The 17,234-nt window shown below is 36.8% G+C and overlaps 1 protein-coding gene across 1 annotated transcript; it reads right to left on the bottom strand.

The window, feature by feature from the left end:
* Window positions 1–5,292: 5,292 nt before the first annotated feature.
* On the bottom strand, window positions 5,293–6,402 carry LOC149246816 (NDR1/HIN1-like protein 2). The gene has a single exon (XM_089455768.1). It carries the CDS (start codon window positions 5,960–5,962, stop codon window positions 5,378–5,380), a length of 585 nt encoding a protein of 194 aa, XP_089311894.1. The 5' UTR covers window positions 5,963–6,402; the 3' UTR covers window positions 5,293–5,377.
* Window positions 6,403–17,234: the final 10,832 nt, after the last annotated feature.

Genomic DNA, 17,234 nt, shown 5'->3' with positions numbered 1-17,234 from the left:
TTGGAGTCTTGCTAAGCCATAAATTCCTAGTATAGCCTTGCTAAGCCATGAATTCCTCGTATATCTCACTTAGTCCTAAATTCCTTGTATATCTCGTATAGTCATAAATTCCTTACTTACTAGTTGTTTAGTCTTGACTCTTACTAAGTCATAAATTCTTGGTATATGTAGCTTACCAGCTATTGGAGTCTTGCTAAGTCATAAATACCTAGCATTGTCTTGCTAAATCATAAATTCATAGTATATGTAGCTTATGGATATACACACAAAATTAGTCCAATAAATTGCATATTCACTATGGTAAAAAAAATAAACATTAAATTAGTATCTTTCCATCTACAAGGTATTAGTTTTTCATATCTTATATATATGTGATATATATTGCTTGGATTTTGCACAAATATCTTACTATATAAAATATTAAAGTTTTTATCAAAAATATAACAGATATATATGGTTTTTATGAAATATATTACACACACACACACACACACACACACACACACACACATATATATATATAATGATATATATTAATGATGAAAAAGGTTTGTACATCCAAAGATTTGACTTCTTTGAAAACTATATATATATATATATATATATATATGTGTGTGTGTGTGTGTCAAATTTTTTATTGTTTAAATTGTATTTAATGGATTCAATGCCTTTAAAATCTTCTTTGGCACTTGAATTATGTATAACTCTCAGAGTTTGGATTGTGTAGACTACACAACTTAGATTTGCAATTCCAACAACTCTTTGCTAACTTTTAACAAAATTGACAAAAAAAAATTTACTTAAAAAAGAACCAAACTGTAGAATAGTAAAATCACTTAAATATTTTAATCATAAGTTTGTTTGTTTGTTTGTTTGTTTTTGTTTGTTTCTTTGTTTGTTTGTTTTTTTTTCTTTTGTTCAATTGCCTTATATAATGCATGCATAGTTTTTTATTTAAACCACCCACACACATAACGATAAAATATTTTACATGGATATTGAAGTATTTTATTAGTGGACCACACTCTTCACAATAATTCTTATTTTATTAATGTATTTTTAAAAACGAGAAATATTTTATTTATAATTATATTAAATTTTATTATTAATAATATTTTTAATTGAGGCATATCAATTTTAGAGTAAAAATTGAATGAATTACACATTCTTTTTTATAAAGAAATTGAATTTTACTTTTTATTTTTTATTAACTTTAGTATTATTTTTCTCTCTATATATAATCTTAGAATACATTGGTCTATGGATATTTAAATAATTTATTTAAGATATATGTTGAAATATTTCCAAAAATATAAGAATTATACATATTCTTCACTTTGAAAGGTTAACTAAGATTTTTTTACTTTTAATTAAACTTTATCTTTCTCTAAAATTATAAAAAAATATTATTATGTTTTTATACATAGACATCTAAATATTTTATTTATGGCAAAACTTAAGAGTGAAATATTTTTACATATAATTTGGATTGTAATATCAACCATAAACAATTAAGTGAAACACAATTAACATATAATTATTAATATTTTAAATTAAAACTAACCAAGTACATATACTTATTTTTGTTTTTATATTATAAAAGATATTATTTTATTTTAATAACGAATATTTTTATTTTATTTTAAAAAAGAATATGTATCAATTTGAGATTGAATGGTAAAAAATTACATCTCTCTCATACCTAATTGTAGAATATATTTTTAATACAATAACAATCTAATTTAAATATTATTATTAAATAAAACACCAAATTAATATATAACACAATTTTATTACTAAAATCCATAAAATTATATATACTCTAATATATATTATAGTTATAAATACTCTAAAACTACACAAATCAATTAACACATATAATATTAAACAATTTATTATTAAATACATATTAACAACACTCAAATTTAATGCGTAAAATTTTTAGGCCGAAAAATCTTCTCATTAAACTTGATATGAATCACAAAAACTTACATTCAACAATAGTGAAATTCTTATATCTCATTCTAATTTATGAATACAACATACTATTCCACCAGCAAAAAGAAATGTGCATCCCAAAAGTGCCCCTTGGGAAGAAGGCCTTGTACATGCCTTTAACTTGTACCATCTTTGACCCTGATAAGGTGTAGGATTATTTTATTGTACAGTTTTTTTAAATGAATTAATACTTTTATTATTATAATTATTTATGATAAGGGTAAAATTTATTATAACATAATTATTAAATAGTATTAAAAGTAATTTTCATCATTAATAAAATTTATTACAATTTATTTTTGAATCAATATTAAAAGCAATCTTCGATTCATTACCGTTAATAAAAGAAAAAAACATCATTAAAAATGACTAATTAATAAGTTGTTAATTTTAATCCTTCCATAATAACCCTTTGAAAATGTGAAATAAATCTAAATAGAAAGTATTATGTTCAAATTCCCAGGATTAACTAGGCAGTATCTACGTGCTCTCACCACCAGATTACGAATAAGAAATAAAACCATTAAAAAAAAACATGGACACTACTAAATTATTTTCTTTACATTAAAAAAATATAACATAAAAATGGTTTCATAATAATGTATCATTTCAATTGTATAATATATATATATATATATATATATATATATATATATATATATATATATATATATACACTTTTATTTTGCTCCCCTTATATCATCTTCAATTGTATACTTTTTATTCTTCTAAGTTTTTTCTCCATTGGATTGGATTGGATTCGGATTCGGATTCGGTGGCCAATCATTATCAGTTAAGAAAATGTTCTGAAATTTCCCGTTACTTTACAATAAATAAAAACAATATACAATTATCTGTCATGCCAATCTCCATCTGATTTGTTAAAATCAATAATTTTTAATAAATAAAAACGACAACTAAAACCATTAAGTCGTATTGTACTGTAATACTTTTTTATTCTTCTATTTTTTTTCTCCATTGGATTGGATAAAGTGGCCAATCATTATCTGTTAAAAAATTTATAAATTTCCCATTAAATTCTAATAAGTAAAAACAATATACAATTATCACTGGTCCCAGTCTCCATCTAATTTGTTGAAGCCAATATTTTTTAGTAAATAAAAACGACAATTAAAACCATTTAAGGATGCATTACGAGAAATTTGAGAGTACGAAAGGTTTAACAAAATATAATCAATATTATGAATTCAGAAGGTATTAAAAAAATCAAATTTTATTTAGTATAATTAAAAGTAGTTTAATTAATAAATGTTCTGGCTATATAATTTTTAAATGAAATTGTGAATTTTTATTCAAAATATATTTATAAATGTATAAAAATTTGAAAATATTTAAATAATTTTAAATCAATTGAATTTTACAAATTATATAAGTTAAACCATTATAGTTTGAAAAAATCATATATCAAACAACATTCACAACATTCATATAAATAAAATGGCTCAAACCCATCTCCCCATAAATATCTAAGAACGATGGTTAGGGAGGAATTGCTGTGATTGTCAAAAGTGATAGGAATCTGGGCAAAAAAAATTCAATTTTTTTTTGCAGTAGCAATGTTTAATCATATTTTTGATAATGGAAATAGATTCAATACCATCAAACCTTTAGAACACAGAAAATCTTAAAATTTAACAACAGTAACTTACAAAAATCCCTTCAAAATTTTATCCGAATCTTACCCCAAAAAAAAATCAAATAACCCAAATCACCAACCTGCCCCATTAAAAACTATACCTGCAGTCTGCGCTTAATCTGGTAGAAATACAATCATTTAAGACGACGATGACCTTTCTCTGGAGAGCTGATAAAATCTGCACTATTACGGAATTTCTTTTAGATGTGGGTCCCCCCGTAGAAAATATCTGAACTTCTATTTAATGATGCAAAGCTCCATTGATAAGACCTTTTAGTCATATCAATACAAAGTTTATTGCCCCTTGTGCATTGCAGTCAAGCTTTTGCTTTTTCTCTCGCCCGGCGCGGGATCGACCCTCAGGAGGCATACGAGATTTCAGAGACATATACAGGAATTCATTGAAGATGGAATAACTGCACTGAGAATGGAATTTAGGGTCCTTGGTTTAAACTGCCTCAGATCTACTGCATTGAATGTGAAGTTAAATGGAGCAACAAATCTATTGAAAAATGAAACTTTGAATCAGGCCTGGGATTTGATATTCTGTGGAATGTATTTTAGGTTTTGAAGAATTTTAAAATGTCAATGTATTTTATGTTTTGAAGAATTTTAAAATGTCAATGTATTTTATGTTTTGAAGAATTTTAAAATGTCAATGGGGATCAGTAAAATATTCTCAAGTCTAAGTTTTAAATTTGAAGGGCATACATTTAAGCTAACCATCATAAATTCTAATGGTGGGTAGTGAATATGCAGATTCATTCAGATTGATTCCAGATAAAGCATTTCTCCTTTTCCAAACTTAAATTTAAATATACATATCTAAGTTCATTTTCATAAATTTTAAATTTAAATATTTAAGTTAATCATCATAAATTCTAATGACTATTTTTGAATATGTCGATTTAATCCCACTGATTCCAGATAAAGCAATTCTCTCATTAACCTAACAAAGCAATGCTTCTACTTATAACAAAAAGTCATTAGGTGAGGATGGCCTTCATGTTCTCAGCTACTTCTACTTTCAGGGTTTGCAGTGGCTTCAAATTGCCAAAAAAAAATCCCAAAACAAATCTCTTGAAAAACTGTTCTTAAAAATTGTTGTATAACACTCATGGATCTTGGTTCTGCACAAAATTTAAAAGGAAGGGTATGAAAAAAGTAATTAACACTAATGAATTTGCATAAAACTTAATGAAAAGTATGAGAAATAATTAACGGTCAACTAATCAAAATCTGTTGATCTCATTATTCATCTTTGTCTTGAATTTTCATAAAACAATTTGCATTAAACTTAAAAATCTGTTGATCTCATTATTCATCTTTGTCTTGAATTTACATAAAACAATATGCATTAAACTTAAAATGAAGAGTATGAGAACTGTCAATCAATCAAAATCTGTTGATCTCACTATTCATCTTTGTCCTGATAAAAAAACCTGGATAGAGGTTCAAAAAACTTACTCCAAATCATTAATATGATTTATCTTAAATTTTTTCATAGAGAAAGGAATTTGAAATTCCAAGCCTGCTTTCAATTACTGATCAAGAATGGAAAAAAACTTATAGCAGCAGCCTGCCTTTACAACGATTACCTCGAACATTCCAGTAGAAAAATATACAACGAAGGCAAGGAAACAGAATCACAGAAGAATAAAGTTACATAAAGTTACAGCAACATAATATATATATCTCGTTGGTCTACAAGCAAGAGAAACCCTAGATAGCCACACTGCATGTTGTGCGGTTAAAAGAATTGCTCCCATGACTATTATTCTGATAAACATTGACAAAGATATGATCACACTTCACCCTCATCTTCAAATCCCAGGACTTGAGGAACCAGATCTTGAAACGAACTTTACTGTGCAGTCTCAGAATCATCTCCACTGCTCCCCGGGATGAATTTTTCTGATCTTTCCCTGATGTCAGATTCCCAGTGAAAGCAGGATGCAGGAAGGTAGTGTTCTTGCGGTGCTGATGAAAGGGAAGCAGATATGAAGTTGCAATCCTCTGATCTCCATAATAAACGTTCCACTCCATCTTATGATAATATATGCCCATTTTGCCATTAGGGTTTCTCACTGTAACGTTGAACTCCATCCTGGAACTCGGCGGTTTTTCTGTGAGGTTCAGCTGTGAGAGTGAGGCATAGTCTACATAGTATCTTGGCTTGTGGGGACGCAGAATCAGCCATGACATTAATATGGAAAATCCTAGCCCGATCGCTAGGCGCAAGAAAAACGATATGAAGACACCGCAGAACTCGAATTTGCCTCCTCCATTAGCTGCTTGGTTCGCCATGAAAATAAAGCCTGTAAATACCCAACAGCCGTATTTACTATTTTCAACTAAACAGAGAAAAGAATTGGGGACTGTATCTGGTTTAAGAATGATAGAAAGCACAAGAGAGAGGACACAGTTATTCCTGTAAGGGATCCTTCAGACTGGAATTGTCTGTATTTATTTTAAAAACTCCTGTACAACGAAATTTCATCACAGCACCACAAGAAAGTAATAACGAGGAAACTACAGATTTCGAAATTTCATCCCAGCAGCACAAGAAAGTGATAACCAGGAAACTACAGATTTCATTCAAGCATCACAAGAAAGTGGTAACCAGGAAACTACAGATTTCATTCAAGCACCACAATAAAGCACTGAGGGAAACTTCAAGGAAACTTCCCAGGCAACTTCACACCCACACATCTCTGTCTAGCTTAAATATTTAGATCTTTTCACATAAATATTTAGATCTTTTCTAAATTTTTAGTAATGAAAGATGGTCGAATTTAATAAGTTTACAAATTTATTACAAGAGAAAAATATTATATATATATATATATATATATATATATATATATATATATAATTTTAATTTAAAAATAATATTTTTCCAATATAATTTAAAAAAATCACATTATCAAATATATATAAAAGAGATTTATCTTTCTTTACATGTAATATATTCAAAACTTAAATAAATTAAGATAAATAAGTTTTTGAGTTAATAATTTTAAATGAAAAATATTTATAATTTTTACATAAAATAATAAACCAAACTTAAATAGTAAATTAATAGATGAATTTCTAACAAGTTTTCCATAACCTTTGTGATCAAGTTAAATTAATTTAAATAAATATGATACTAACTTTATTTCATCATAATAATGAATTTATAGCTGTAAAGAAATTTTGAAGACTATCTTTCATTTAAAAATATTTTGGTGGATGAAGAATTGTATTGGAATACATTAGTCATTTAATGATAATAGATATATTTTGAAATACAATATTACAAAATTTAAAATGCACTTTTGAGTGCATAAATGAATTCAATGGCCAACAAAATCCTTGAGGTACTTTGAACTTTGGAGATTAAAAAACGTAAACTTATGATTCACTTATGACACACTCCCTACTATGTGTAGCCCCTACTAAGGGTAGAAAGGAGGTGAGCTACTATGATGAACCAACCTCCAATGTCCCCTTATGGAAACATGGTCTAATTTTTTTGATCTTTCTCGACCTGGCCCCCCCTCTTGATTCCCCTTTTTTCCCTTTTCTAACATTATTATATAATTTTATTTATTTATTTATATATAAAATAAATTTATTTAAGACATTTTCATATAGATTAGCTATTTAGTGGATTATTTTTAAACCTTTTAAGTTTTTTTTAGTTAAAGAAAATAATCAAAATAAACTAAGAGATTTCGTTAGTTAAAGAAAATAATTATTTCCAATAATCAAACTAAGTGATTAAATAATAATAATAATAATAATTAATTAATTAAATAATTAAATACCAAATTATTTATTCTTCACTATAATAATATAATTTTCATGTAATCTTTTTGTTTTAAAAAATAAAATAAAATTCAAATTTCTTAAATATTAGTTAAAGATGAGATTTATTTAAAATTCAAATTTCCTAAATATGAGTTAAAGATGAGATTTATTTAGTTACAAATAAATATAATAATAAATAAATTTAGCAAACTAATTTCTTAGTTATTAATTATTTAATTAATACTAATAATAAATACAATAGTAAAATATAGATAGTTAGAGATAGGATTTATTTAGTTCCAAATAAAAATAATATTAAATAAAATTAACAAACTAACTATTTATTTATCAATTATATAACTGATATTATTCCTATCTCTTGGCTCTGTCCAGTGAGTTCCCTGGTCAAATGTAGCCGTTGAATGATGTATCTCTCTATTTAACTTGTTACCATGTTCTCGTTCTTCATCTTGTCGTGACTATGAACCACACTTGCTGGTTCGAAACTCTTCGACCCATGAATTTTGATGTGATTTTCCCGTAAATCCTTCTCAAACATTAATATAAATCACAAAAACCTAAACTCAATAAACATTTAACATTGTGGCGTTGGTTCACTGGAAACCTCTGAAACAATATAAAATTTACATCAATTTCATTCTAGGATCAAAAGCTATGACTAATCAAACTCCGGCCTATCATGTCTTACCACATCATCTAACTTGCCACATAACACACGTGATCCCCATATGGCCACCCAAGACATGGCCACCTCACAACAGTACGGCAGCTCAACCCCAGCTACCAACACGTTCATATTCGGAGTCACTTTACCCTTTACCCATGGCTCGAGGAACATACTCATACATATTATAATACAAGGGGGGACCTGTAACGCCCTGCGGTCGTGCTCGGGCGCGCGCTCCTCCAACTCGCAAAAATGACTAAGTGTTAGTCACCATCGCATAGAGGCGCGTGGAATAATATAAGTTATGGGCATGCGAAGTATGTTTATATGCGATGGAAAGTTGAGCGATGAACATAACCAAACTTAGGGCGAGCCGACGGTGGGCAAAACTAAGTAGGGGCGTTCATCGTTATATTTTGTAGCGTCGGCCAGGAGACTACGCACAGTTAGGAGGCGTATATACATGGGCAACTTGCGGTTCATTTGGCATCATCTCACATCGCTCTCACATCGCACAAAGAGTAGTGCGCACTTGGAGAAGGGCACAGGTTTACCGCAGTTCGGTGGATGAGCCCGCCGAGCCGGGCGAAGGACGAGTCGAGGGTCGAGTTGAAGTTTCGGTGGTGCGCACGGGCGCCCACTCTTGTATCGCACTTGGTTCGGGTTGAAGCGTGGGCGAAGGTCGTGCACGGGTGCGCCCGCCCGCCCAACGCCGAGTTGTGTGGTCGTGTATTATCATTATATCTTGTCGTGTGTTGGCGGTGTGTTCGTGCACGGGTGCGCCCGCCCGCCTAACGACACGAGAGGTGTATGTTGTATGTAGAGTTGGATTTTGGTGGAGTCTTGGCAGACCGCCGTGCGCTCTTGCACGGGCGGGCGCCCTCTCGTTTATGGAACGCCAGTTGAGCGCGGCTCCCGGTCATGTAAACTTTGCATATATAATAAAAGATTGATTATTATTATATTGTCGGGTTGATTTATTATCTTTATATTGTTAATGGTTTCCGCACATTAATAATATGAATTCATGTTGATTATGAATTGTTAAGGCGTAGTTCGTAAAGTTTATTAATGATGGAACATCTTAATAACTTAGGCGGTGCCGCACCCGCTCAATTAAACGAAAAAAGAATTGGGGGCGTGACAGTTGGTATCAGAGCAAAGGTTGCTCGTGACGAAGGTGATATGGTGAAGCCTGATAGAGCAGGGTTGCTCATGACAGGTGAAGCTGATAAGGTTATGGAGAAATCGTGGATGAACAGTTTGGGTTTCATAGACTTGATGGTTCATGGCAAGACCATTCAAGCTCTGGTGGACACGGGTGCCACTCATAACTTTATGACGACACGGTTGGCAAAAGAGGCTGGGCTGACAATCACCCCATCGAATATGGAGGTCAAGGCAGTGAACTCTAGAGCTAAGGTGGCGGGTTTGGTACACAATGTACCTGTGCAGATAAAAGACTGGAAGGGTCAGTTGGACTTCACGGTGATGGAGATGAACGACTTTGATATGATAGTCGGACAGGATTTCTTGAAGGGCAACAAGGCTATTGTTTTCCCCTTCTGTGATGAGGCAGTGTTGGTTGGACAGTCACAAAATTGGACTTTTCCCACTCATAGGCAAAGGAGGGAAGTCAAGGTGCAGCATGTTTCGGCACTGAGTTTGGAGAAGGCTATGAAGGATTCAAATATGGAGACATATGCGGTGATGTTCAAGGATGTTGAAGGTGATGGAGTGGGGACGCCTGTTCCAGCTGAGATATCTGATGTGCTTACCAAGTATGCGGATTTGATGCCTGATGAGCTTCCGAAGAAACTTCCACCAAGGCGTGCAGTGGACCATAGCATTGAGCTTGAGCCAGGAAAGCAACCCCCGGCTAAAGCACCTTATCGATTGTCAGGGCCTGAATTGGAGGAATTGAAACGCCAGTTAAAGGAGTTAACTGAGGCAGGTTTCATTAGACCTTCAAGGTCCCCTTATGGAGCTCCGGTATTGTTCCAGCGGAAGAAGGATTCGAATGAGCTACGGATGTGCTGTGATTACCGTGCATTGAACAAGCAGACGGTAAGGAACAGGTATCCTTTGCCATTGGCTGCTGATTGCTTTGACAAGCTTGCGAAAGCCCGAGTGTTTTCCAAGTTGGACTTGAGACATGGGTATTATCAGGTGCGGATAGCTTAAGGAGACGAGAAGAAGACCGCGATAGTAACAAGGTATGGTAGCTTTGAGTTCCTTGTTATGCCATTCGGGTTGTGCAATGCTCCTGCTACGTTTTGCACTTTGATGAACGATGTTCTACGACCATACTTGGATTCGTTCGTAGTAGTGTACTTGGACGATATAGTGGTGTTCAGTGACAACATGGAGGATCATAAGAAACACTTGGCGATGGTATTCGAGGCACTAAGGACAAATCAGTTGTTCTTGAAGAAGTCTAAGTGTGTGTTCGCTCAGACCGAGATTCCGTTCCTTGGGAATATTGTTGGTCAAGGGTACATACGGATGGAGCCTAGCAGAGTGAAGGCGATCGAGGACTGGGTTGAACCGAAGAATGTCCATGAGATGAGGGTGTTTTTGGGCATGAAAAACTACCAATGAAAGTTTGTAGAGGGGTACTCCAAGGTGACATCGGCACTGACAGACTTATTGAAGAAAGACAAGAGGTGGAGTTGGACGAACAAATGTCAAGAGGCATTTGATGACTTGAAGAAGAGGATGGTTACAGCACCGATACTGAAGTTACCTGACTTCGAGAGACCATTTGAGGTACACACTGATGCTTCAGATTTTTCCATAGGAGGGGTTCTTATGCAGGATGGGCATCCGGTGGCGTATGAGAGTCGGAAGTTGCAGGATAGAGAACGAAGGTATCCGATTCATGAGAAGGAGATGACTGCCATCATCCACTGTCTTCATGTGTGGAGGCATTACCTGATTGGGAAGTCGTTTGTTGTCAAGACTGACAACGTTGCAGCAAGTTATTTTGCATCACAACTGAAGCTTTCTGCGAAGCAAGCTCGTTGGCAGGACTTCTTGGCAGAATTCGACATGACTATCGAGTATAGACCGGGTAGACACAATGCGTGGCAGATGCCCTTAGCAGGAAGGGACAACTTGCAGCATTGGAGGAGGAAGAAGATCGGGCAGCAAGGAGTAGGAGTCGAGTTTAGATGTCAGAAGAGATGCAGAATAAGATCAAGGGAAGTGTTGAAACCGATACTTTGGCGCAAAATATAGTGAAGCAGATAAAGGAGGGGAAGACACGAAAGTTCTTTCTACGAGACGGGTTCTTGTTCTTTGGAAACCGACTCTATGTTCCAAAGTCATCCGGACTCATGAGACACCTTTTGAAGGAGTGCCACGATTCTCCATGGGCTGGCCACCCAGGGCAGCGTCGTTCTTTGGCATTGTTGGAGAGAGGATTCTTTTGGGAAAAGATGAGAGAGGATGTAGAGGAGTATGTACATACGTGCATCATTTGTCAGCAGGACAAATCAGATACTCAGAGACAAGGACGACTGTTGCAGCCTTTACCGATTCCGGAGAGACCAATGATGAGTGTCTCGATGGACTTCATCACTCAGTTACCACAGGTTCATGGGTATAATGGGATTATGGTCGTGGTTGATCGTTTTTCCAAGTATGCTGTCTTTGTTCCTACAAAGATACCTTGTGGAGCCGAGCGGACTGCGGAGTTGTTCTTTAAGAACATAGTGAAGTATTGGGGGATGCCATTGAGTATTGTGTCGGATAGAGATCCGTGTTTTACAGGGAGATTTTGGACCACATTGTTCAAGTTGGTCGGGACAGAGTTGTTGATGAGTTCGAGTTACCATCCGCAGACAGATGGGCAGACCGAGAGGATCAATGCATTGCTGGAGGACTACTTGCGACATTATGTGACGGCTGATCAGAAGAATTGGCCCGAACTCTTGGATATTGCTCAGTTTAGCTACAATATTCAAAAGAGTTATGCGACGGGGTATAGTCCATTTGAGTTGGTAAATGGGCAGATGCCGGTTGCACCACATACCGTAGTGACGAGAGGCTTCTTGAGAAGTCCTCATGCGAAGAAGTTCATGAAGGCTTGGGAGGAGACCTTGGAGTTAGCACGGTTACGCTTGCATGATGCTGCAAGGAGGATGAAAAAGTATGCTGATCGTGGAAGATGGGAGGCACACTTCAGTGTGGGAGATATGGCGTTTCTCGGGATTACCGGGGAGCAGTTTCAGCCAGCCAAGGGGACGACGAGCAAACTGACACGGAAGTATGAGGGACCATTCCGAGTGAAGAAGAGAGTGGGGGAAGTTGCTTACGAGCTGGAGCTTCCACGCCATATGAACATGAAACACCCAGTTTTTCATGTGAGTCAGTTGAAGAGATGTAGACTTGATTCAGACCATCTAGAGAGGGTTGAACCGACGAGAGGACCAGCCGGGATTGTGGACAGACCAGGACTAGAGTTGGAGAAGATTTTGAGTCTCAGAACTACAGGAGTTGGTTGCCACATGCGACGGGAATTTCTTTGCAGATGGAAGGATGCACCGGAGGAGGACAGCTGGGAGACGGAGGATTCACTTTGGAGATGGAAGGAAAAGATCGCGAAGTATGACAGGAAGTTGAAAAGAAGAGCAGGAATTGTCGGGACGACAATGACTTCTGGTGGGGGAGGATGTAACGCCCTGCGGTCGTGCCCGAGCGCGCGCTCCTCCATCTCGCAAAAATGACTAAGTGTTAGTCACCATCGCATAGAGGCGCGTGGAATAATATAAGTTATGGGCGTGCGAAGTATTTTTATATGCGATGGAAAGTTGAGCGATGAACATAACCAAACTTAGGGCGAGTCGATGGTGGGCAAAACTAAGTAGGGGCGTTCATCGTTATATTTTGTAGCATCGGCCAGGAGACTACGCACAATTAGGAGGCGTATATACATGGGCAACCTGTGGTTCATTTGGCATCATCTCACATCGCTCTCACATCGCACAATGAGTAGTGCGCACTTGGAGAAGGGCGCAGGTTTACCGCAGTTCGGTGGATGAGCCCGCCGAGCCGGGCGAAGGACGAGTCGAGGGTCGATTTGAAGTTTCGGTGGTGCGCACGGGCGCCCACTCTTGTATCGCACTTGGTTCGAGTTGAAGCGTGGGCGAAGGTCGTGCACGAGTGCGCCCGCCCGCCCAACGCCGAGTTGTGTGGTCGTGTATTATCATTATATCTTGTCGTGTGTTGGCGGTGGGTTCGTGCACGGGTGCGCCTGCCCACCTAATGACACGAGAGGTGTATGTTGTACGTAGATTTTGATTTTGGTGGAGTCTTGGCAGACCGCCGTGCGCTCTTGCACGGGCAGGCGCCCTCCCGTTTATGGAACGCCAGTTGAGCACGGCTCCCGGTCATGTAAACTTTGCATATATAATAAAAGATTGATTATTATTATAATGTCGGGTTGATTTATTATCTTTATATTGTTAATGGTTTCCACACATTAATAATATGAATTCATGTTGATTATGAATTGTTAAGGCGTAGTTCGTAAATTTTATTAACGATGGAACATCTTAATAACTTAGGCGGTGCCGCACCCGCTCAATTAAACGAAAAAAGAATTGGGGGCGTGACAGGACCCCTTCCAATGTATTTGTCATGCGAACATCCCCTTTTCCACCTCACCCTGGAATTATAATCCCCGGGATTTCCTTTGCAGTCCCCATTGATAATTGGCATTGTCGGGAAAGAACCTCTGGGGTTACGTGGAACCCTGTAACTCTGCCATACCGCCACGTCTATCTATTGAGAAGCGCAGTTGAACCAATCACGTGAGCTTTGACCCCATTCTTGGAACCCTCTTCCTTCGTGGGTTTACTTCCATAAGGGCCCTGTAGTGCCAAACCAGCCCGAGAATAAAATCCTGGTGGTATTGGACCCAACTCCACGAGAAATCGCCAAGCTCAAGGTGTCAGGGTGACGTCAATGACTCTTATCATCGGGTGACATCACACCCTCCACATGGCTCCACTCCATCAATGCCGCATGTCAGCCGAACATAGACCACCTGACCCATAAAACCCAAACTCCAACACACACATGTCCTCCTTCCAGGTCACCACGTCACTGTGAGGCAACGTCACCTGCCACGCTAGACATGGATCCCACCAGTCTTCCACCGCCCAATGAACTCATTTTCATGTTATAATTAATTCGAGGGTCCTCCGCCCCATTTCCCCAAACGCCAATAAATCGACCCCATTTTGCCACGTCGTCCCATCGATTTAACTCGACAGAATCATATTTGTCTCCCTTAGAAATCATTGGGGTAATTCCTGTGAGACATGTGGATGGCGCTAAGAGTCTCAACATCCAACAACTTGGACCTTTCCCTTTGATGCGCCATATGATTGACTAAGGAGTCTACTTCTTCTTTCCTTCAGTCAATGAAGTTCAACCCCCATTGCATTCGTAAATGTGTTTTGGGATTTTCCCGCCCTTAGCTCTTACTCATGGGCTGGAGCTAACGGGCATACTATAGGGCATTAAATGCCCCGTTACATGCGTCCCTGTTAGCTATTTAACACGCGAGCGGGGTGATGGATAAATAAAAAATAAACCCCGCGCCCGTGTTAAATAGCTAATGGGGGCGCATGTAGCGGGGCATTTAATGCCCTATAGTATGCCCGTTAGCTCTTGCCCTTACTCATGGCACTCACACACATGGCTTATACGATTCAAATTGTTGGGCCCTTAATACCTTAAGGCTAAGACCCTACTCATAACCATATGAGTACATATATATATACATATACATACCATCATGAAGCTCTTAGATCTATACCTCTTAAATTTATATGGTATGAGCATAAAATGTATTCAAGCTATCCTTCTTTAGCTTAAACAGGCTTTAGCCCTGCTTGCGAGTATATATTTATTTAAACATACAGATGTGCACATGTTGTGACATCTCTCTTAAGATTTTAACTAGGCTTGACCCAACTCATATATATATATATATCTAGACCTCCTCATCTTCGCAACTAATAATAAGGCTTGAATGCTAGACCTATTATTTTCATAATACATACAACAAAGGTCCATCTATTCTTTTACACTAAGGCCTATTAGACAAATTTCAAGCTCTTAACAATTCATAAATATACAAGCCTCTTAGGCTAATGATAAGCAGAAAGACAAGCTCATGAATACATACAAGAATCCATTCATTTTCTCAGGAATTACAAAGAAATTCAACATTCCTCAAGCATGCAAGAAATCACATCCCATATTAGATCACATGCATAACCGAAACATTAGATCAATACAAAAACAAGAAATCACATTGCGCAAGCATGCATAAAATCACATTCCATAGCATATCATAAGCATTGGACCAACACATTGAAACAATACCAAACAAGCCTTAAGCCCACACATTTAACATCTGTTGGACATTCAAGGCGCAAAGCTTGGGTATACTTATCTGATTAAATGTGTTTAGCAATCGAGATTGGGACTTCTACTCTCCACCGAACATATACAAGCTACAACCAAATCTTTCTTGCATTTGTCACCCTTGAGCTAGATTCTAGAGCATGACTCATGAGGTAGACTACTTTCAAAAGAATTTTAAACTGAAATTATTAGCTAAAATAGGGTGTCTGAAGGTTGCCTCGCCTCCACCAACCAGCTACCAAAATAAACTAAACACAGTGAACCACTTCACTCACATACAACCATCATCCACTCAGGGGATTGAATCAATATCATCAACTAAAACAAGGTGTCTCAAGGCCACACTGTGTTCACCCACCAACTATTCAACGATTTCACATATGGCATGGAACACTATTTTTTATCCAGAGGGAATTATAATTCATCCCAAAATCTCAATGGTTTTAGACACAAAGAGTCTTAATTCAAATGTGGAGAGAAATTTATCGTTAATGATAAGGAGGTTTTATTAGCAGAGTTAACTTGGAAGGAATAAGAGTGCACACTCTAGAGATTTAGTGGAACTTCCACCTATGTTCCCAACCCAATCCCATGGAACTACCAATAGGTGTTATCAGTCCACTAGTCCTGACCTGCCTCCACCTGATCCAGGTGGATGTTGGTGGCCACCCACCTATCCCATTTGGACCCCCACAACTGTCTCTTTCAGTTTTTCAATTTCCATAATTATAGCACAGTTTATTATTTTTAGTAGTTTTTCGGGCCCTAAACTTCTGGAGCCGTTTTGAGGCCCTAAACGATGTTTTTTGGGAAATCCACCGCCAGCGATTATTCTGTTAAAAATCGTCGTTTCCGACGTAGTCCTCGGGGAGATCTTTCCAACGGGCTATCATGCGCGTCAAACGGAGATAATACGACCAATTCGCGACCCCGGGAAGTTGGCTGTCCAACTCACCTCAAAACGGGGCCCACAATTTGGCGTTTCATCTTCTAGGGTTAGGTTTTGGAATGTGAAGGGTTTTCCATTGTTTCTCAATAATAAAAAGGCCTTCGAGCCTCATTGTAAACACAGTTCAGGACAGTTTAGAGGCATGTAGCCACCACATCTCTTCTCAGAGATAAGCTACCATCGCCCTAGCTGGTTTATTTCTATTACTGTTTGTAAGCATATTTCAATATTCTCCATTAATGAAATGAAATATTATTTCCGCTGCATCTCTGTATTTATGGTTATCGCATCTCTATATTTATGGTTATCTCGGTAATCTATTGCGTTCCTGTTTAAATTCGGATCACCACCTCTAAAAAGTTATCAACCATCATAGTCGCCAATGGATTTGTTAGCCCTGTAAGGCACATCCACTGCTCAATGATTATCAACCTTCTATGTTTCTTAGTTGGGTTATCATCTGAGCTCACTCTCTAATTATCAACCAACAAGCCTCATGGGTTTCTCAATTGTGCTATCAATAGAGCTTCCCCCTCCCTAAATTCTCTTATTATTGATATCTTCTCTGCTCTCTTAACAGCTCAGCTGGATCACCTGGAAAATCTCTGCCTCCCTATCTTTTCCCGGTCCCTTTCTCTACTTACATGCATATATCAGCAGGATCCTCTTAGCCTCCTCTACCCTTTTCAATAGGAGCCTCCCCA

The sequence above is a fragment of the Pinus tabuliformis genome, chromosome 7, assembly GCF_031772625.1.
Source record: "Pinus tabuliformis cultivar Carrire ecotype Pingquan chromosome 7, CPIR1, whole genome shotgun sequence".
Classification (NCBI taxonomy): domain Eukaryota; kingdom Viridiplantae; phylum Streptophyta; class Pinopsida; order Pinales; family Pinaceae; genus Pinus; species Pinus tabuliformis.
This window is presented reverse-complemented; position numbering and strand designations above follow the sequence as displayed.

Coding starts and splice junctions, on each gene's coding strand:
- LOC149246816 (XM_089455768.1), bottom strand. CDS start 5,962: ATGGCGAACCAAGCAGCTAATGGAGGAGGCAAATTCGAGTTCTGCGGT.